Below are 21,536 nucleotides of genomic sequence, written 5' to 3' on the forward strand. Positions count from 1 at the left end.
AATTCATTTGGACCACACGTCTTAATGAAGTTTTGCACGTCTTACTCAAACTCATTTTTCATGAAGACTGGCATGCAGAAATGCAAATTCTTGATGAATTGGGGCATGTATATTTTCGAGCTGATTGCTCAGGGTCTCAGGTGAACAAGTTTTACTAATGAAGTAATATGAAAAATGTTTGAAACTTGGCTTTTTGCAACCTTTTGCAACCTGTCTTCTATTTCAATACAAACCAAATATGTTTTATTTTCCCTGCAACTTCAATCAACACAATAGGTTTTATTGCAGGTATTATTGCCAATCTCCCATCCATAATACTTTTGCGACTTGCGACGCACATATATGGCAAAAGTCTGGCTTAACTGCATAGAGCAGGCTCAAGAGTTGAGTGGGTGATGGGACCCGAGAGTAACTGCAGTGATCAGAGTTAACTTTGATAGCCATAGCTCAACCTCTTACATGCTGCTTTCACATATGGCAGGGGCAATTAAATTAATTAAAAAGCTTCTAAAACTGCAACCTCCACTCGGGAAGCCATCACCCACCTTCTTCCCCCATGAAATGTGATCATTGCAATGTCAGCCAGGGGACTCCTGAAGGCCTCGATGTCTTTCATGATATTACTAATATGAAGGAGACTAGTAATCATACAACAGACTGCATTTTTGTAATATAGTAATAATACAGGGCACTGTATATGCAATTAAGAGATTAAAGGTGCTTACGGGGACTAAAAAAAAATTAAAAATAATTAGAAAAAATATGGAAAAAAAATAAAAATATGTAACATCCATTATTATATCAGCATAATCTGCTATGTGCAGGAGTTACAGTGACTCTACAAGCAATAAAATGGAAGGATATTTTTAACAAAGTGTTCAGAAGACATATTTCAAAGACATTTGCTTGATATCTAAATTTTAAGTAGATTTCAATGGAAATATGCTACTTGCCATTTTCCACATAGCCAGGCACATAAAGGGCCCGATTTGTGGGTGCTGCCAATAGACTACCGTCTTTTCCCTTTACGCGGACTTTTAAGCTATATCTTCCATTTCCAGTGAAAGAAAAGAAGTACTTTGAGTAGATTCCATCATTCTTAACTACATCCGCACCTTAATAAAGCAACAGAAACAATTTTCAGCTACAATTGCATGAGTGCTAAAATGTTATGAAGGAAAATGCAGTACAGTATGGCACACCGAGGGTTAATATTATTATTATTAATTATTATTATTATTGCACCATTTATTCCATGGAGCTATACATGTGAATAATAAAATGATGCGATTACTTTAATCTGGCTCATAGTCTGATCACTTGGTAGCGATTTCTGTAAGTACAAGGCGCAGATGCACTTGCAAAGTCTGAAACAGAAAACTTGGCGGAGACTGAGTCAGAAAACTCCCTATTAGTGTTGAGCATTCCGATACCGCAAGTATCGGGTATCGGCCGATACTTGCTGTATCGGAATTCCGATACCGACATCCGATATTTTTTCAATATCGGGCATCGGCATCGGAATCGGAAGTTCAAAGTTGATTGACAGCCGAAATGACGTCATCATGATGCGCGGTGTGTGCGCATCATGATGCGCCGTCATTTCGGGCCTTCCGGGGGTCTCTGCCGGCCTGCCGGGGGGCTGTGCCGGCCTGCCGGGGGGCTGTGTGGACTGCCCGGGGTCTGTACCGGCCTGCCGGTGGTCTGTGCACCCTGTGGGGTTCTGTACTGGCCTGCCGGGGGGCTGTGCCAGCCTGCCGTGGGGCTGTGCTGATGTCCGGGGGTCTGTGCAAGCATCGTCCGATGGGACTACAAGTTCCATCTGGCGATGCCTGCTACCATGACAGTGATTGACACATTAGCCAATGATGGGACAGTAGTAGTCCCATCATCCGGCTAATGTGTTAAATGTTTAAAAAAAAATAAAAAAATACTACATACATACTACATACATACTACATACATACTACATGCTACATACATACCACATATATACTACATGCATGCTACATACATACTACATGCTACATACATACTACATGCATGCTACATACATACTACATACATACTAAATGCATGCTACATACATACTACATGCTACATACATGCTACATACATACTACATACATACTACATGCTACATGCTACATACATACTACATGCTACATACTACATACATGTAGTATATATGTAGTATGTATGTAGTATGTATGTAGCATGTATGTAGCATGTAGTATGTATGTAGCATGTATGTAGTATGTATGTAGCATGTAGTATGTAGCATGCATGTTGTACTGTATGTCTATGTATGTATTGTATGAATGTATTGTATGTAGCATGCATGTAGTATGTATGTAGCATGTATGTAGAATGTATGTAGCATGTATGTAGCATGTAGTATGTAGCATGTATGTAGTATGTATGTAGCATGTAGTATGTATGTAGCATGCATGTAGTATATATGTAGTATGTATGTAGTATGTATGTAGTATATATGTAGCATGTAGTATGTATGTAGCATGCATGTAGTATATATGTAGTATGGCTTATTTCCAGCAGAGCCGGGGAGTCAGACAAGGCTGCAGCCTAAGCCCAACGCTCTTCAACACTTACATCAATGAGCTGGCTACCGCTCTGGAATCTTCCACAGCACCAGGTCTCACCCTCCACGACGTGCAGGTGAAATTCCTGCTGTATGCAGATGACTTGCTGCTTCTGTCACCAACCGAGAAAGGCCTCCAAGACAACCTGAAAATCTTAGAGAAATTCAGCTCCACCTGGGCTCTACCGGTCAACCTAAAGAAAACCAACATCATGGTGTTCCAGAAGAGAAAGAGAAAATCAGACCAGCACCCTTCATTTATCCTCAACAACTGCGCCCTTACAGGAACGGACAAATATACCTATCTGGGCCTAGAGATTCACTGATCAGGGAGCTTCAAACAAGCCATAGAGACCCTGAAAGACAAGGCATGCAAAACCTTCTATGCCATCCGAAGGAAACTCTACCATCTAAAGCCACCAGTGAGGGTCTGGTTAAAAATCTTCGATTCTATCATCGCCCCAATCCTCCTGTATGGCAGCGAAGTCTGGGGTCCTCACACCTACCCAGACTGGTCAAGGTGGGATTCAAGCCCAACAGAAATATTCCACCTGGAATTCTGCAAGCACCTTCTCCAAGTCCATCGGAGCACCTCCAACAGTGCTTGCCGGGCTGAGCTGGGCAGATTCCCTCTACACCTAATGGTTCTAAAGAGTGCACTGTCATTCCGGGCTCACCTACGAAGGAGCAATCCAAGCTCCCATCACCATAAAGCCCTGACACATGTAGGGGAAACAGAAAAACCAGGACCCTCGGAACAGCTCACCCAAACCCAACCTGACCAGAAAACCAATCACAACAACCTGACAAAAGCCGGAATCAGGAAGATGGTAGACGAAGGCCAGGAGAGGTACGTAAGTGACTGGAAGAACGACATCATCAGCTCACAGAAACTGACCATGTACCGGAGTCTACAGAGAGACTACAGACTGGCCCCATACCTGGAGAAACTCCCGGACCCCAAAGACCGCAAGATCCTGAGCCGGTATAGACTCAGTGCCCACAGTCTGGCCATCGAATCCGGCCGACACAGGCAGAGCTACAAGCCCAGGGAGGAAAGACTGTGCCAACACTGTGACCAGGAGGCCCTGGAGGATGAGACCCACTTCCTGCTACACTGCTCCAAGTACTCAGCAGTGAGGGACACTCACTTCAGGAGACTCTCACATCTCTTCCCGGATTTCACCACCATGAAGGAGGAAGAGAAAACATATATCCTGCTGGGGGAAGAAGAGAGAGCAGTGGAGATAGCAGCGCAATATGTGAGCGAATGCCATAGACTGCGAGAAAGAGAACTATGATATGCCATGGACTTCTATGGCACCCACCCTGGATATGCCCCAATCCCCCATCCACCTTCCCTATGCCATGGACTTCTATAGCCTCATCCTGGATCTGCCCCCATGCCCCCATCCACCTTCCCTATGCCATGGACTTTTATAGCCCCATCCTGGATCTGCCCCATCCACCTTTCCTACAGCCCCTTCCCAACATCCCTACAGTCCCTATCCCAATTCCCTTCTGTACACCTGCTTTGGCAAAACTAATGTGTATTTAGTCCTGCCAATAAAGCTTCTTTGAATCTTGAATCTTGAATCTCATGTATGTAGCATGTAGCATGCATGTAGTACAGTCATATGCAAAAGTTTGGGCGCCCCTATTAATGTTAACCTTTTTTCTTTATAATAATTTTGGTTTTTGCAACAGCTATTTCAGTTTCATATATCTAATAACTGATGGACTCAGTTATATTTCTGGATTCAAATGAGGTTTATTGTAGTAACAGAAAATGTGCAATCTGCATTTTAACAAAATTTGACCGGTGCAAATGTATGGGCACCTCAACATAAAAGTGACATTAATATTTCGTAGATCCTCCTTTTGCAAAAATAACAGCCTCTAGTCACTTCCTGTAGCTATTAATGAGTTCTTGGATCCTGGATGAAGGTATTTGTGACCATTCCTGTTTACAAAACAATTCCAGTTCAGTTAAGTTTGATGGTCGCCGAGCATTGACAGCCCGCTTCAAATCATCCCACAGATGTTCAATGATATTCAGGTCTGGGGACTGGGATGGCCATTCCAGAACATTGTAATTGTTCCTCTGCATGAATGCCTGAGTAGATTTGGAGCGGTGCTTTGGATCATTGTCTTGCTGAAATATCCATCCCCTGCGTAACTTCAACTTCGTCACTGATTCTTGCACATTATTGTCAAGAATCTGCTGATACTGAGTTGAATCCATGCGACCCTCAACTTTAACAAGATTCGCCGTTCCGGCATTGGCCACACAGCCCCAAAGCATGATGGAACCTCCACCAAATTTTACTGTGGGTAGCAAGTGTTTTTCTTGGAATGCTGTGTTTTTTAGCCTCCATGCATAACGCCTTTTTGTATGACCAAACAACTCAATCTTTGTTTCATCCGTCCACAGGACCTTCTTCCAAAATGTAACTGGCTTGTCCAAATGTGCTTTTGCATACCTCAGGCGACTCTGTTTGTGGCGTGCTTGCAGAAACGGCTTCTTTCGCATCACTCTCCCATACAGCTTCTCCTTGTGCAAAGTGCGCTGTATTGTTGACCGATGCACAGTGACACCATCTGCAGCAAGATGATGCTGCAGGTCTTTGGAGGTGGTCTGTGGATTGTCCTTGACTGTTCTCACCATTCTTCTTCTCTGCCTTTCTGATATTTTTCTTGGCCTGCCACTTCTGGGCTTAACAAGAACTGTACCTGTGTTCTTCCATTTCCTTACTATGTTCCTCACAGTGGAAACTGATAGGTTAAATCTCTGAGACAACTTTTTGTATCCTTCCCCTGAAAAGCTATGTTGAATAATCTTTGTTTTCAGATCATTTGAGAGTTGTTTTGAGAAGCCCATGATGCCACTCTTCATAGGAGAATCAAATAGGAGAACTACTTGCAAGTGGCCACCTTAAATACCTTTTCTCATCATTTGATACACCTGGCTATGAAGTTCAAAGCTCAATGAGGTTACAAAACCAATTTAGTGCTTCAGGAAGTCAGTAAAAAGTAGTTAGGAGAGTTCAAAGCAAGAAAATGATAAGGGTGCCCATACTTTTGCAGCGGTCAAATTTTGTTTAAATGCAGATTGCACATTTTCTGTTAGTACAATAAACCTCATTTGAATCCAGAAATATAACTGAGTCCATCAGTTATTAGATATATGAAACTGAAATAGCTGTTCCAAAAACCAAAATTGTTATAAAGAAAAAAGGTTAACATGAATAGGGGTGCCCAAACTTTTACATATGACTGTATATATGTAGTATGTATGTAGCATGTAGTATGTATGTAGCATGCATGTAGTATATATGTAGTATGTATGTAGCATGTAGTATGTATGTAGTATGTATGTAGCATGCATGTAGTATATATGTAGTATGTATGTAGTATATATGTGGTATGCATGTAGCATGTAGTATGTATGTAGTATGTATGTAGTATATATGTAGCATGTAGTATGTATGTAGCATGCATGTAGTATGTATGTAGCATGTATGTAGCATGCATGTAGTATATATGTAGTATGTAGCATGTATGTAGCATGCATGTAGTATATATGTAGCATGTAGTATATATGTAGTATGTATGTAGTATGTATGTAGCATGCATGTAGTATATATGTACTATGTATGTAGCATGCAGTATGTTTGTAGCATGCATGTAGTATGTATGTAGTATGTATGTAGTATTTATTTATTTTTTTTTATTTTTTTTTACATTTAACACATTAGCCGGATGATGGGACTACTAATGTCCCATCATTGGCTAATGTGTCAATCACTGTCATGGTAGCAGGCATCGCCCGATGGGACTTGTAGTCCCATCGGACGATGCCTGCACGGACCCCCGGACATCAGCGCAGCCCCCCGGCAGACCGGCACAGCCCCCCGGCAGGCCGGTACAGACCCCCACAGGGTGCACAGCCCCCCGGCAGGCCGGCACAGCCCCCCGGCAGGCCGGTACAGACCCCGGGCAGTCCGCACAGCCCACCGGTAGGCCGGCACAGCCCCCCGGCAGGCCGGCAGAGACCCCCGGAAGGCCCGTACAGACCCCTGAGAGGCTGTACAAGGGCAGGAAAGGGTTTTTCCAATTCCGATACCGGAAGTCTCATAGACTTGAATGGGACTTCCGATATCGGCATCGGCGATACCGATACTTTTTTTAAAGATCGGCCGATCCATTCCGATCCGATATTTTGAAGTATCGGACGGTATCGCTCAACTCTACTCCCTATGCTAAACTAATTGAACTGTGTATTCAAAATATATCTTTGCTATACAGTGAAAAACATGAAAATCTAAGAAAGAAAAATAAACGTACTATTTATACTCATAGGATTATATGAAAGAATAAAAGCATTTTAAACAAAAATCCAGTGTTGATGGATTTTTCAGAGAAAAAAGGTCGAAAGGAGTAAATTACTCTTAAAACCTTTTTACAATGTACTGATAACCCAATATAGTGTATGTAGATATGGATATATAATACAAGAGTTAGAGAGTCACTATGATTATCTGAGAACAAAGTAATATAAACTCACACAAAACAAACAAAATAAAAGACCAGATAACAAGAGGATAAAGGAGATAGTTCCAATAACAAAAATGGTCCAGGATTAAATTTAAAGACTCTATTGTCTGGCCCTTTATAAGGTCATGAAAACACAGACCAATTGCTTTTTGCATCCAATACATTTTTCATACTGCCCATATTACATATATGCAATAAAGCTATTGTGTGATAACTAGTGATGGGTGAACCCCTGGATTCCCAGTTCTGGCGGATTCAGCCGAACAATTAAAAAAAGTTTGATTCAGGTACCAGAACGGTACACGAACCCAGACCCTATTCAGATAAATGGGGTGCCTGAACATCCTTATTTTCCATGCCACCATCTGCATGACAGCATAGAAAACCCAGGCTCTGATCGCTGGTAACATCATTACTGCCGGTCAGAGGACTTCGGTTCCCACACTGTAAGATGACAGCGTAAGCCAGCAGCTGTGACCAGCTGATACCTGCAAGAGCGGTCACCGGCTGATGGACATATACATCAGTGTGAAAATGACAGAACACACTTTTCTCATGTCACTAGTGGAGGTTATAGATCCTAGTGGATCCACATGCAAACAATTCAAAGAATTAGATCCCAAGAGAGATTTTGGGTGGACTTTGGAAATCCAGAGTTTCTCAGTCTCCATCCAGTTATATGTGCTTTATTGATAGATCTCCAGGCCCGGTTTGGTAATATAACCAACCGGGCATTTTCCCGTTGGGTACGCTGTCATGTGGGCCGCAGGCGGCAGCGCCCGCTCATCTGGCCGCTTGCCAGCTGATGCGGCCACTGGCCTGGCTGTTGTTCCTGCCGCCGACCCTCTGCGGGCACAGCAGTTATAGTTTCCAACCCTCCCGCACTGCTGGGAGATAAGCCCAACCCCCCAGCCACTCACAGCGTCGCTTGCAGGCTCTCTTCTCTGTAAACAGGACCAGTGATGAGGTCACAGGAGGAGAGGAGTCAGGGGTCACATGATCAGGAGCCTTTGTCCAGACCCCTGATCATGTGACCCCTGACTCCGCCCCTCCTGTGACCTCATCACAGGTCCTGTGCACACAGCCCTGCCTCTTGGTGTCTGCCGGACTCTGCTGTGCTGGTTGTCATGGTGCTGGATGAGGTAAGTATGTGTGGGGTCAGGAGGGGTTTACAGGGTAGATGTAGCAGAGCTGTGTGTGTATGAGGTGTACAGAGCAGAGCCATGTGTCTATGAGGTGTACGGAGAGGAGCCGTGTGCGTATGGGGTGTACGGAGAGGAGCCATGTGCATACGGGGTGTACGGAGAGAAGCCGCGCATGTACGAGGTGTACGGAGAGGAGCCGCGCACGTACGAGGTGTACGGAGAGGAGCCGTGCATACGAGGTGTACGGAGAGGAGCCGTGTGCGTACGGGGCGTATGGAGAGGAGCCGCACGTGTACAAGGCGTACGGAGAGGAGCCGCGTGTGCGAGGTGTACGGAGCGAAGCCGTGTGTGTATGGGGTGTACGGAGAGGAGCCACGCGTGTACGGGGTGTACGGAGAGGAGCCGTGTTTGCACGAGGTGTACGGAGGAGCCGCGTGTGTACGTGGTGTACGGAGCGGAGCCGTGTGTGTATGGGGTGTACAGAGTGATCCGTGTGTGTGCGAGGTGTACGGAGAGGAGCCGTGTGTGTACGAGGTGTATGGACCGGAGCAGTGTGTGTACTTGGTGTACGGAGCGGAGCCGTGTGTGTACGGAGTGGAGCCATATGTGTACGGGATGTACGGAGCGGAGCCAAGTGTGTACGAAGCATACAAAGCGGGCTTTTCCCACGAACACAGGAGTACACGGCGGAGCCCTGAGGAGCATTTTAAATCTCACACATGACGTTCCACAGGAAGTGATGTGCTTGAAGCTGGCCGGAAATTAGATAATTTAATGAGGAGATTGTAACGGAACTAGGAATACTTCAGTTCCGTCACCATGTCCTCCTCCGACAGCGCGGACAGCGGGATCGCCTTGGAATCGGGGATGCCGGCCATGTGAGCGGATCATGATATGTCCTGCATTGGGAGGCTCAGGTGGGCACTACAATGGGAGCTGGGCTGCTATAGTATCTTTATAGAATCTTTCTTTATTTCTTTCTCTCTTTTTCTTTCTTTCTTTCTTTCTTTCTTTCTTTCTTTCTTTCTCTGTTCTTTCCTTCTCATTCTCTGTTCTGTCTTTCCCTCATTTTCATTCTCTCTCTCTCTGTTCTTTCTGTCTCTCTCTAATCTTTCTTTTTTATTTCTCTCTCTCTGTTCTTTCTTTCCCCTCTTTCTTTTTCTTTCCTCTCTTTCTCTCTGTTCTTTCTTTCTTTTCTTTACTTCTTTCTCTCTCTGTTCTTTCTCTGTCTCTCTCTGTTCTTTCTTTCTTTCCCCTCTTTCTTTCTCTCTCTGTTCTTTCTTCTTTCTCTCTCTGTTCTTTCTTTCTCTCTCGCTCTCCTTTCTTTCTCTCTCTCTCTGTTATCTTTTTTCTCTCTCTCTCTGTTTTCTCTCTTCCTTAGTGCCAGTCAGTGTGCCCATAATGCCAGCCACTGTGCCCTCAGTACCAGTCAGTGTGATCAGCAGTGCTAAATGGGTGCGGTTGGGCGTGGACATGGGTGTGATTAGTTTGCGAAATGGATGTGGCTGGGGCGTGGCCTAAAATTTGCAGCGGCGTGCTGCGCGCGCCACTGTCTTTCTCCCTCTTTCCCTTCTTCAAAAGTTGGGAGGTATGATAGGGACGGATATGACCAGGGGGTCTGGTTGCCCAATGGATAGCAGTTCTGCCAGGAATTCTGTCACCGTGCGTACAAAAGGGGACAGAGCTTTGGGAGGAGTACTGCAATTAAAAGCAATAAATAGGACTGAGCTGAAATACTGGGCACAGCTCTGACTACTTGTTATATAGTCGTGTTAATCTCCTCTCACTTCTTGTAACCTACAAGTGTACAAAGATATTATATAGTCACCATGTGACTAGTGGGCCTGTGTAACTTCAAATGCCAGGGCTGAATTTTAGTCCCTGTCCGGCCCTGTAGATCTCTTTTTATCCTGTGTCAGTCCTTTAGCTGACATGGAACTGCAATTATATCGCTTTCTGATACAAAAAAAATGCTAAATACAAATTTTAAAGCAAGTCATGTAAATTCTCTGACATTGTTAATATGCATTTGCACTAGTTGATTGTCGCGAATGAGCATTCCTAGGAACACTTATTTCCTGATAATCGGCCAGGTTAAACAGGTGTCAAATCACTTGACAAATGAGCAAAACGTTTGGTATAACCCACTATTAAATGACTGCTGACAAGGAAACATATATCTGTAAACATGCCAATCAACAGTAGTTTATAGTTGCAGGTCTTGGAGTATAAAGCTACCCGAAAAATATTAACTGCTATAAAATTTCAGCAATATCTTAGTAATCGAACTTGTCAAAATGTACCTAACATTTAGCAAGCAAAACAGAAAAAAACAGCAACCCACTAGCACGGTTTCTTTCTGCTTATGACAGAGTTAAACCTTCCACACTTTGCAGACAAATAAGGCTGTGTTTTTACAATATAAGGTTACCTGCTCCATTGTCCAATAATTCCAGATAAGTTATATTTCCCACATCAGGTTCAATAATGGCGGTAACTTTCACCCCTGTCACAGGTAGGAGCCCCTGGGTGACCGATGCATAGACAATCATTGGATTAGGATAGCTGTTTCGGACAGCATTCATGTGAGCTTGGACGGTAATCGGTGGCACATTTTTATCTACGGCTTTAGAGTTTACAATAATTGATATGTCTTCACTAACTGCAAGTGAGTTGCACAGGCTGTACCGCCACGTCCCTCTCTGAAAATATAAAGATATAAAAAGTCAGGAAACCCAAAAGCACAAATAAGAGTAAACTGAACCAATTTTTAGCTCTTTAATTCAAAATCAGCTTTATTAATTTCCAAGAGATCGCAACCTATTTAGTAGGGAGTAAATGGATGGTAACCGGTGGTAATCAGCAACGGTATTCAGGTAGCAAGTATGGTTCTAATAATGGACTAGTACAACAATGAAGTGTGCAAATATATGTATATGTATACAGTGGGGCAAAAAAGTATTTAGTCAGTCAGCAATAGTGCAAGTTCCACCACTTAAAAAGATGAGAGGCGTCTGTAATTTACATCATAGGTAGACCTCAACTATGGGAGACAAACTGAGAAAAAAAAATCCAGAAAATCACATTGTCTGTTTTTTTTTCCTTTTATTTGCATATTATGGTGGAAAATAAGTATTTGGTCAGAAACAAGCAATCAAGATTTCTGGCTCTCACAGACCTGTAACTTCTTCTTTAAGAGTCTCCTCTTTCCTCCACTCATTACCTGTAGTAATGGCACCTGTTTAAACTTGTTATCAGTATAAAAAGACACCTGTGCACACCCTAAAACAGTCTGACTCCAAACTCCACTATGGTGAAGACCAAAGAGCTGTCAAAGGACACCAGAAACAAAATTGCAGCCCTGCACCAGGCTGGGAAGACTGAATCTGCAATAGCCAACCAGCTTGGAGTGAAGAAATCAACTGTGGGAGCAATAATTAGAAAATGGAAGACATACAAGACCACTGCTAATCTCCCTCGATCTGGTGCTCCACGCAAAATCCCACCCCGTGGGGTCAGAATGATCACAAGAACGGTGAGCAAAAATCCCAGAACCACGTGGGGGGACCTAGTGAATGAACTGCAGAGAGCTGGGACCAATGTAACAAGGCCTACCATAAGTAACACACTACGCCACCATGGACTCAGATCCTGCAGTGCCAGACGTGTCCCACTGCTTAAGCCTGTACATGTCTGGGCCCGTCTGAAGTTTGCTAGAGAGCATTTGGATGATCCAGAGGAGTTTTGGGAGAATGTCCTATGGTCTGATGAAACCAAACTGGAACTGTTTGGTAGAAACACAACTTGTCGTGTTTGGAGGAAAAAGAATACTGAGTTGCATCCATCAAACACCATACCTACTGTAAAGCATGGTGGTGGAAACATCATGCTTTGGGGCTGTTTCTCTGCAAAGGGGCCAGTACGACTGATCCGGGTACATGAAAGAATGAATGGGGCCATGTATCGTGAGATTTTGAGTGCAAACCTCCTTCCATCAGCAAGGGCATTGATGATGAAACGTGGCTGGGTCTTTCAACATGACAATGATCCAAAGCACACCGCCAGGGCAACGAAGGAGTGGCTTCGTAAGAAGCATTTCAAGGTCCTGGAGTGGCCTAGCCAGTCTCCAGATCTCAACCCTATAGAAAACCTTTGGAGGGAGTTGAAAGTCCGTGTTGCCAAGCGAAAAGCCAAAAACATCACTGCTCTAGAGGAGAGCTGCATGGAGGAATGGGCCAACATACCAACAACAGTGTGTGGCAACCTTGGGAAGACTTACAGAAAACGTTTGACCTCTGTCATTGCTAACAAAGGATATATCACAAAGTTTTGAGATGAAATTTTGTTTCTGACCAAATACTTATTTTCCACCATAATATGCAAATAAAAGGAAAAAAAAAAGACAATGTGATTTTCTGGATTTTTTTTTCTCAGTTTGTCTCCCATAGTTGAGGTCTACCTATGATGTAAATTACAGACGCCTCTCATCTTTTTAGGTGGTGGAACTTGCACTATTGCTGACTGACTAAATACTTTTTTGCCCCACTGTATATATATATATCACAAACTCAAGATAAAAAGCGGACGGCACCGATGTTACCGTGTGACTTCAAATGATGTGCGGCATACAGAAGCCCAGCAGCTGGGAATCTCGGGTGCCAGACCTGGAAACAGTCAATCCTGGGAATCCATGCAAAGAGAAGAGGTCGCACTCATCGAGATGGAAGTTTCACTGATTTATTGACATATCATGAACATGTCAAGTCGGGGGAGTGACATAAGGAGTGCTAGAAAGGCTGACAACGGCCGTTTCGCGCTGCTCGAGCGCTTCATATATATATATATATATACTGTATATACAGCTCTGGAAAAAATTAAGAGACAACTGCAAAATTTTCAGTTTGTCTGATTTTTCTCTTTATAGGTACAGTATATCTTTGAGTAAAATGTAAATTGCTCTTTTATTCTATAAACTACTGACAACATGTCTTCGAATTTCCAAGCACTAAATTTTGTAATTTTTTTTCAGAAAATGAGAAATGGTCAAAATAACAAAAAAAATACAGTGCTTGCAGACCTCAAATAATGCTAAGAAAACAAGTTCATAATCATTTAGAAACAGCAATACTAATGTTTTAACTAAGGAAGAGTTCAGAAATCAATATTTTGTAGAATAACCATGATTTTTAATCACAGCTTTCATGCGTCTTGGCATGCTTTCATCAGTCTTTCACACTGCTTTTGGGTGACCTTATGCTACTCCTCGTCCAAAAATTTAAACAGTTCTTCTTTGTTTGATTGCTTGTGACTCTCCATCTTCCTCTTAATTACATTCCAGAGGTTTTCAATTGGATTCAGGTCTGGAAATTGGGCTGCCCATGACAGGGATTTGATGTAGTGGTCCTTCATCCACACATTGATTGACCTAGCTGTGTGGCATGGCACATTGTCCTGCTGGAAAAAACAGTCCTCAGAGTTGGGGAACATTGCCTGAGCAGAAGGAATCAACTGTTTTTCTAGGATAACCTTGTATGCGGCTTGATTCATATGTCCTTCACAAAGATTAACCTGCCCAATTCCAGCCTTGCTGAAGCATCCTCAGATCATCACCGATCCTTCACCAAATTTCACAGTGGGTGCAAGAGACTGTGGCTTGTACGCCTCTCCAGGTCTCCATCTAACCATTAGATGACCAGGTGTTGGGCAAAGCTGAAAACTAGACTTATCAGAGAAGATTACCTTACTCCAGTCCTCTATGGTCCAATCCTTATGGTCTTTGGCAAACTTCAGCCTGGCTCTCCTTTGCTTCTCATTGATGAAAGGCTTTTTTCTAGCTTTACATAACTTGAGCCCTGCCTCTAGAAGCCTGTTATGAACTGTTCTTGCCGTGAACTTCACCCCAGCTGCCGTTTGCCTTTCCTTTGTAGGTCACTTGATGTCATCCTGCGGTTGCTGAGTGACATTCAAATAAGATGACGGTCATCCTGATCAGTAGAGAGTCGTTTTTGGCCTCTGCCGGTCTTTAGCTTTGTTCTCCCCAATGTCTGCTTCTTGACCTTGTTGCAATGGACTGCCGTCTTAGGCCTGTTTCACACATCAGTTTTTTCTGTCAGTTGAAATCCGCCAAAATGGCGGAAAACGGATCCGACTGTGCACGGACATCAACGTGTGGCACCGGACCGTTTTTTTTATGGATCCGCGAAGGAAGAAATTTAAAGGAACCGCTGTCTGGGGAGGGGAGAGAGAGAGAGAGACACCTGCAAATTCGAGGAAATTCTACTCAAAGTCGATCTTCTGCGAATAGGTCTGCTCATCTCTGTTGAGCAGAAGTTGTTGAGTCCTGCAGATCAGCACTTATTCATGAGTGTAAGATATGATCTGCAGTACATGGCAGCGATCACAACACTTTGAATAGAGCTGTACATAATGCTTACATCCATCCACCACCAGAGCTGATAACAGCGGATCCGCATTGATACCAGGTGTTGCTACCCACCTACCCCATGGATTTGATACTAATGACCTGAAGTAGGTCATAAAAATCATGTGAGCAGACTACCAAAATTGATAATTCACATTGATTAATACAAACTAACTGCTTCTACATCTGAATATGTATTTTGGGAAAGAGCCAGTATGATTCGTAATCATTGCAGATAAGTTTTACCTCAGCCGTTCCTGGGATTGCCAGCCTGGAGGATTTCGAGGTAGAGTCACTGTAGAAATTCGCCTCTGTATATAATAGACCATTAGGGTCTTGTAACTTAATGATTGGTACTGCCGTTCTCCAAGTAACTAGAAAGAAAGTGTCATTTCCCACTGTGCTGTCTATTACCACGCTGCCATTCATACATTTGCTCGGCTGAACAGTTGATCCAGTGCTTTCCAGCTGTTAAAAATAACAACAGGAAAAGTTTCAATAAAAATACAAGAAAGGTCTCTCATCTCTAGAAATATTCATGTTAACATCATTTGTTACATGTGAATATTGTGAAATAATTGCTATATTTAATGTATATTTAATCTGGAAATATTCGGTCAGATTTGTAAAGCTGTCTTTGTTGCCCTCAGCAACCAATCACAGACCAGCTTTTATTTTTCAATAACCAGTTATGAAATGAAAGCTGTGCTGTGAATGGTTGCTACAGGCAATAAAGACATCTAATATATAATTACCAATGGGCTCTGTCACAGCTTCCGGCGATCGTGTCGCTATCCCACAATCCTCTGCGGCCGGAAGCTGTGACAAAAAAGGCACCGCCATATTGGAACACCCAAGTTATGGGTATTCCGATATGGCGGCCGGGATTCAATGATTTGAATCCCCCGCCCCGCTGGCAGAGCCAATGAGCGGTTCCGCTCATTGGCTGAGCCACCCGCCAGCTGAGGCTTGGCGGAGGATTCAAATCCCGCTCGGCACCGCTCATTGACTGAGCCAGTGGGGGGGGAACTACATACTTACCTGACCAGGAGGCGCATTTCCGAGGCACTTCTTTTCTCACCGGAGACCGGGGCAGGAGCGTGGTGTTGGAATTGTGCATGCACAAAGCGCTATCCGGCGCCATTTTACTGAAGACACATTTGCAGTGTGCCTTCAGCAATATGGTGCTGGACAGCGTGGTACGGGCATGTGCATACTTCGGCAACACACTTCTCCCCCCACACCCCTCCCCCGGCCTCCAGCAGAACAAGACAGTGCTGGAGCACAGGGAAGAAAGGTAAGTATAAATGTTTTATTTTTGTATGTGTGCAGTTTAATAGGGGTGAGAGGACCATACATATCAGGATAGGGGGTGAGGGGACCATGCATAGCAGGATAGGGAGGTGAGGGGACCATGCATATCAGGATTGGGGGGTAAGAGGACCATGCATATCAGGATAGGGGGTGAGGGGTAGCTTGCATACCAGGATAGGGGGGTGAGGGGACCATGCATACCAGGAAATGGGAGTGAGAGGACCATACATATCAGGATTGGGGGTGAGAGGACCATGCATACCAGGATAGGGGGTGAGAGGAGCATGCATACCAGGATAGGGGGGTGAGGGGACCATGCATACCAAGATAGGGGGTGAGGGGACCATGCATACCAGGATTGGGGAGTGAGGGGACCATGCATACCAGGATTGGGGGGTGAGGGGACCATGCATACCAGGATAGGGGGGTGAGAGGACCATGCATACCAGGATAGGGGGGGTGAGAGGACCATGCATACCAGGATAGGGGGGTGAGAGGACCATGCATACCAGTATAGAGGGGTGGGAGGGCCATGCATGCCAGGAAAGGGGGGTGAGGGGACCATGCATACCAGGAAAGGGGGGTGAGAGGACCATGCATACCAGGATAGGGAGGTGAGAGGGCCATGCATGCCTTCAAATCCCATGCGGCACCGCTCATTGGCTCAGCCGGCGGGGCGGGGGATTTAAATCCCGAGGCGCTCAGCCAATGAGCGGTGCCGTGCGGCTTTGGCAGGGGATTCAAATCCTGCTCGGCACCGCTCATTGGCTCAGCCGGTTGCCCGCCAGCGGATGTTAATTTCACCACACTCCCGATGCAATAGCATCGGGCCTATTTCTAGTTTCTTATAAATGGCTTCATAACTCTATCCCTTATAATGTTTCTCATTTTATTCTGTCTTTTTTTCCACTTTTTTTTTGGGGGAAATTATGCTTAGCAATATTTATTTCGCAAACTTTCAGAAATCAAATTAGAACCAATGATCATAATTTTTAAAAACATTTTAAACATTTTTTCAGACAACGTTCAGATTTGACACTATTGGTGTGTCAGTTGGCTTCTGTACATGTGTAAAGGCCTCATTTCCCCGAGCAAACTCTGTGTTCAATGCCACTGATCCAATAAAAATTACAATATAACCCCTCAAACTAAAATGAATTTAAAGGGATTGTCAGGGAAGTAATGATTGAAAATTGAAAGTAATTTTTTTTTTACTGTCTTGTGTCAAGTAGAACTTTTCTCCTATAAATATGATAGCAGTTAACTTCCAGTTCACTGGGGATCTGACCACTAAAACTCCTGAAAACAAGGCTCTTCTTGATGGGTAGAGTCAAAGATGCCACACAAACTGCCTACAGTCCTTTGAGATGTAAATCTGGTACTGGAGATACAGTGGGGAAAAAAAGTATTTAGTCAGTCAGCAATAGTGCAAGTTCCACCACTTAAAAAGATGAGAGGCGTCTGTAATTTACATCATAGGTAGACCTCAACTATGGGAGACAAACTGAGAAAAAACAATCCAGAAAATCACATTGTCTGTTTTTTTTTCATTTTATTTGCATATTATGGTGGAAAATAAGTATTTGGTCAGAAACAAAATTTCATCTCAATACTTTGTGATATATCCTTTGTTGGCAATGACAGAGGTCAAACGTTTTCTGTAAGTCTTCACAAGGTTGCCACACACTGTTGTTGGTATGTTGGCCCATTCCTCCATGCAGATCTCCTCTAGAGCAGTGATGTTTTTGGCTTTTCGCTTGGCAACACGGACTTTCAACTCCCTCCAAAGGTTTTCTATAGGGTTGAGATCTGGAGACTGGCTAGGCCACTCCAGGACCTTGAAATGCTTCTTACGAAGCCACTCCTTCGTTGCCCTGGCGGTGTGCTTTGGATCATTGTCATGTTGAAAGACCCAGCCACGTTTCATCTTCAATGCCCTTGCTGATGGAAGGAGGTTTGCACTCAAAATCTCGCGATACATGGCCCCATTCATTCTTTCAAGTACCCGGATCAGTCGTCCTGGCCCCTTTGCAGAGAAACAGCCCCAAAGCATGATGTTTCCACCACCATGCTTTACAGTAGGTATGGTGTTTGATGGATGCAACTCAGTATTCTTTTTCCTCCAAACACGACAAGTTGTGTTTCTACCAAACAGTTCCAGTTTGGTTTCATCAGACCATAGGACATTCTCCCAAAACTCCTCTGGATCATCCAAATGCTCTCTAGCAAACTTCAGACGGGCCCGGACATGTACAGGCTTAAGCAGTGGGACACGTCTGGCACTGCAGGATCTGAGTCCATGGTGGCGTAGTGTGTTACTTATGGTAGGCCTTGTTACATTGGTCCCAGCTCTCTGCAGTTCATTCACTAGGTCCCCCCGCGTGGTTCTGGGATTTTTGCTCACCGTTCTTGTGATCATTCTGACCCCACGGGGTGGGATGTTGCGTGGAGCACCAGATCGAGGGAGATTATCAGTGGTCTTGTATGTCTTCCATTTTCTAATTATTGCTCCCACAGTTGATTTCTTCACTCCAAGCTGGTTGGCTATTGCAGATTCAGTCTTCCCAGCCTGGTGCAGGGCTACAATTTTGTTTCTGGTGTCCTTTGACAGCTCTTTGGTCTTCACCATAGTGGAGTTTGGAGTCAGACTGTTTTAGGGTGTGCACAGGTGTCTTTTTATACTGATAACAAGTTTAAACAGGTGCCATTACTACAGGTAATGAGTGGAGGAAAGAGGAGACTCTTAAAGAAGTTACAGGTCTGTGAGAGCCAGAAATCTTGATTGCTTGTTTCTGACCAAATACTTATTTTCCACCATAATATGCAAATAAAATGAAAAAAAAACAGACAATGTGATTTTCTGGATTTTTTTTTCTCAGTTTGTCTCCCATAGTTGAGGTCTACCTATGATGTAAATTACAGACGCCTCTCATCTTTTTAAGTGGTGGAACTTGCACTATTGCTGACTGACTAAATACTTTTTTTCCCCACTGTATATGATGTTCCCTTGTTTTATATTTAATGAGACTAATCTGAACATTTTTAGATTAGGCTGGGGCTACAAGACAGCTTTGGCTGCAGAATAAAGTTGATAATAGTTTCATTGTGACCCTGAGGGTACTGCATCCACAGCAAGCAAGTCGCAAAAAGCTCAACCCCATTGGACTTTTTGTAACTTGCTTGTTGTGGTCTTGTATTGCGCTACGATGTAGCAAAGTCTCCGTCTAGTCCCATCCTTAAACTTTCAATGGAAATAATGGAATAGAGAAACACCGTGAAAAATATTAAACATTTTTGATCTGATAGAGATACAGATATACAAATGTTAAGGCGTCCCACCTGAATAGAAACGTCTCCAGTTAACGGCTGCATTCCAGTGAAAGCATCTATCAAGCCATTGCTGTCCACTTTATCCGTTGCTCTGTAGTTTAATCCACCTGGGGGAAAAAAAATTAAATATTATTTGTTTGTTGCAATCGCCTTAAAATATATAGTTTGCAGGTTCATTCCTTTTCTTCCGTTGTTTGCTTGTCTATTCATGCCTGAAACGACTGTGAATTCATTAGTCTTTTACTTTCCCTTTGGCAGCTTTTGCATCACGATGATCTTTCATCCACATACAGTTGTACAATTTTTGCTCACCTAATAGGTTTCATACACGCGCACAGAAAGGGGTGCGTTTTTAAGGTCATGGCTCATGCACTAGGGGGCATTACTGTTGGTTTGTACTTTTTAGGAGGAGCTGTAAAAAGGCTGCTATTAAGGTGCATAAGGTCTCTACTGTACCCCTCTATATGTCTTTATGCAGAATTTTTTACTTGATTTTGCATAAATCTGACAAATTTGAATATATTTACAAGCTCCATGCGTATCCCATATATATTGGGTGTTTTCACCTATGAGCAATGCTTCTAGGAAGAATGTCTCATTCAGAAACTGTTCGTCATTGCAGATTTCTCTAACGCTCCGCACTAAGGAGGCACATAAGATCCCCGTACTGCCATAAGGTTCTTTTAGAATGTGTACGAGTTTTATTTCTTATATTTGTAAACCCACCTGTCATTTCAGCAATATCTTCCAGGAATTTGGAGGCGCTAGGACCAAGCGCTATGAAATTAATAATTGCGCCACTCTCTGTTATATTAGGAAAACACAGTCTAGTGTCAAAATTGTCTTCTCCGTCTGTCAGTAAGACAATTTCCGTGCCATCTGTTGACCCATCAAATTTTTTGTTCACCTGGAAAGAGACAACAAATGCATATGTGGAATGAGGCAGGTTTATAAAAATATATATATAAGGTATATTACAGTATATCTATCTCGTGCTATAGTAATAAATTCTTATGTTTTGAATTTGCATGGATGTAAGCTCAAAAAATGTGCAAAATATCAGGTCAGAGAGGGCGGAAATCATTAAAGAAGTTGTCTCATGACAGCTCAGACTGGCCCATTGGAAAACCAAAGATTTCTTCAAAGGGCCCTACACCAAAAATGTTTAAGTTTTGAAGTCAGCTAACAGATGTGCAAGGTGTGTTAGAACAAAGGTAACATCCTGCGTGTCCTGCTCTCCGATCACAGAGGGGCCTATCTACCCCCTCTCGAAGGACCTCTCCTAGACGAAGGAGAGTGTAAGTCAGAGTAATGCATAATTCAGCACTATGGGCTCCTCCCGGGGACCTGCTGCTCCAGCCAACTTGTATAGGCATATGCATTAGAGAAAGACCAGTAGATACTTTTGATGGACAGGTGTGCCTACTGATCAGTCAGACTGTGTGTTGATTATTAAAAAAAAGCCCAAAAAGCCACAAATTGACGAAATTGCCACTTCATTGCAGAGAGACCAACATTTTGTGTTGCAGTTTCAACGCGAAGGAGTATATAATAAGATCAAAAAATTGTGAATAACTGAATATGGTACTGATATACTGTATACCACAGCTTGTTACCGAAAAACAACCTGTCATACAGCTCTGTTCCCAAAATAGAATAAAAGACTCAGTATATTCTACAAAAAAAATAAAAAATTAAAAAAAATTATGTGTGCAAAAACAGGAAAATATAAATTCTATCACTCTTATCAACTCATACTGTGAAACAAAATCTTTATCATGAGAAAGCAAAAAAAAGGTTAACTGTACAATAGGTGTAAAGCTTGACAAGCCTCTATGGTAATCGAGTCACTGTAGAGCAGTGTTTCCCAAACAGATCATGTTTTCAGGATCTCGTTAGGCCTCTTTCACACTTCAGTTTTTTGCAATCAGTCACAATCCGCCAGGTTTAGAAAAAAAACGGATCCTCAATTTTCTTTTGAGGATCCGTTTTTTTCCCCATTGACTTCCATTAATGGCGGATTGTGACGGATTGCTGTCCGTTGCATCCGGTTTTTTTGAGGATCCGCCAAAAGTTGCTGTCCGTCACCATCCTCAAAGATTTCAAAACGGAGCTTGCAACGTTTTTTTCTCTGGTGGATCCTTCTTTCTCTCTCTCTCTCTCCCCC

General features: G+C 43.4%; 1 protein-coding gene across 1 annotated transcript in view; it reads right to left on the reverse strand.

The window, feature by feature from the left end:
* LOC141086030 (calcium-activated chloride channel regulator 1-like) overlaps positions 1 to 21,536 on the reverse strand; it is an 84,030-nt gene that overhangs the window by 11,154 nt on the left and 51,340 nt on the right. The window contains exons 8-12 of the mRNA XM_073571763.1: positions 20,096 to 20,276; positions 19,379 to 19,476; positions 14,972 to 15,193; positions 10,736 to 11,006; positions 954 to 1,115 (exon numbers count right to left, since the gene is read on the reverse strand). Of these exons, the coding sequence (XP_073427864.1) occupies positions 954 to 1,115; positions 10,736 to 11,006; positions 14,972 to 15,193; positions 19,379 to 19,476; positions 20,096 to 20,276 (934 nt within the window). The remainder of the gene's footprint in view (positions 1 to 953; positions 1,116 to 10,735; positions 11,007 to 14,971; positions 15,194 to 19,378; positions 19,477 to 20,095; positions 20,277 to 21,536) is intronic.

Source organism: Dendrobates tinctorius, unplaced genomic scaffold (genome assembly GCF_039654945.1).
Source record: "Dendrobates tinctorius isolate UK_male_01 unplaced genomic scaffold, ASM3965494v1 ptg000029l, whole genome shotgun sequence".
Classification (NCBI taxonomy): domain Eukaryota; kingdom Metazoa; phylum Chordata; class Amphibia; order Anura; family Dendrobatidae; genus Dendrobates; species Dendrobates tinctorius.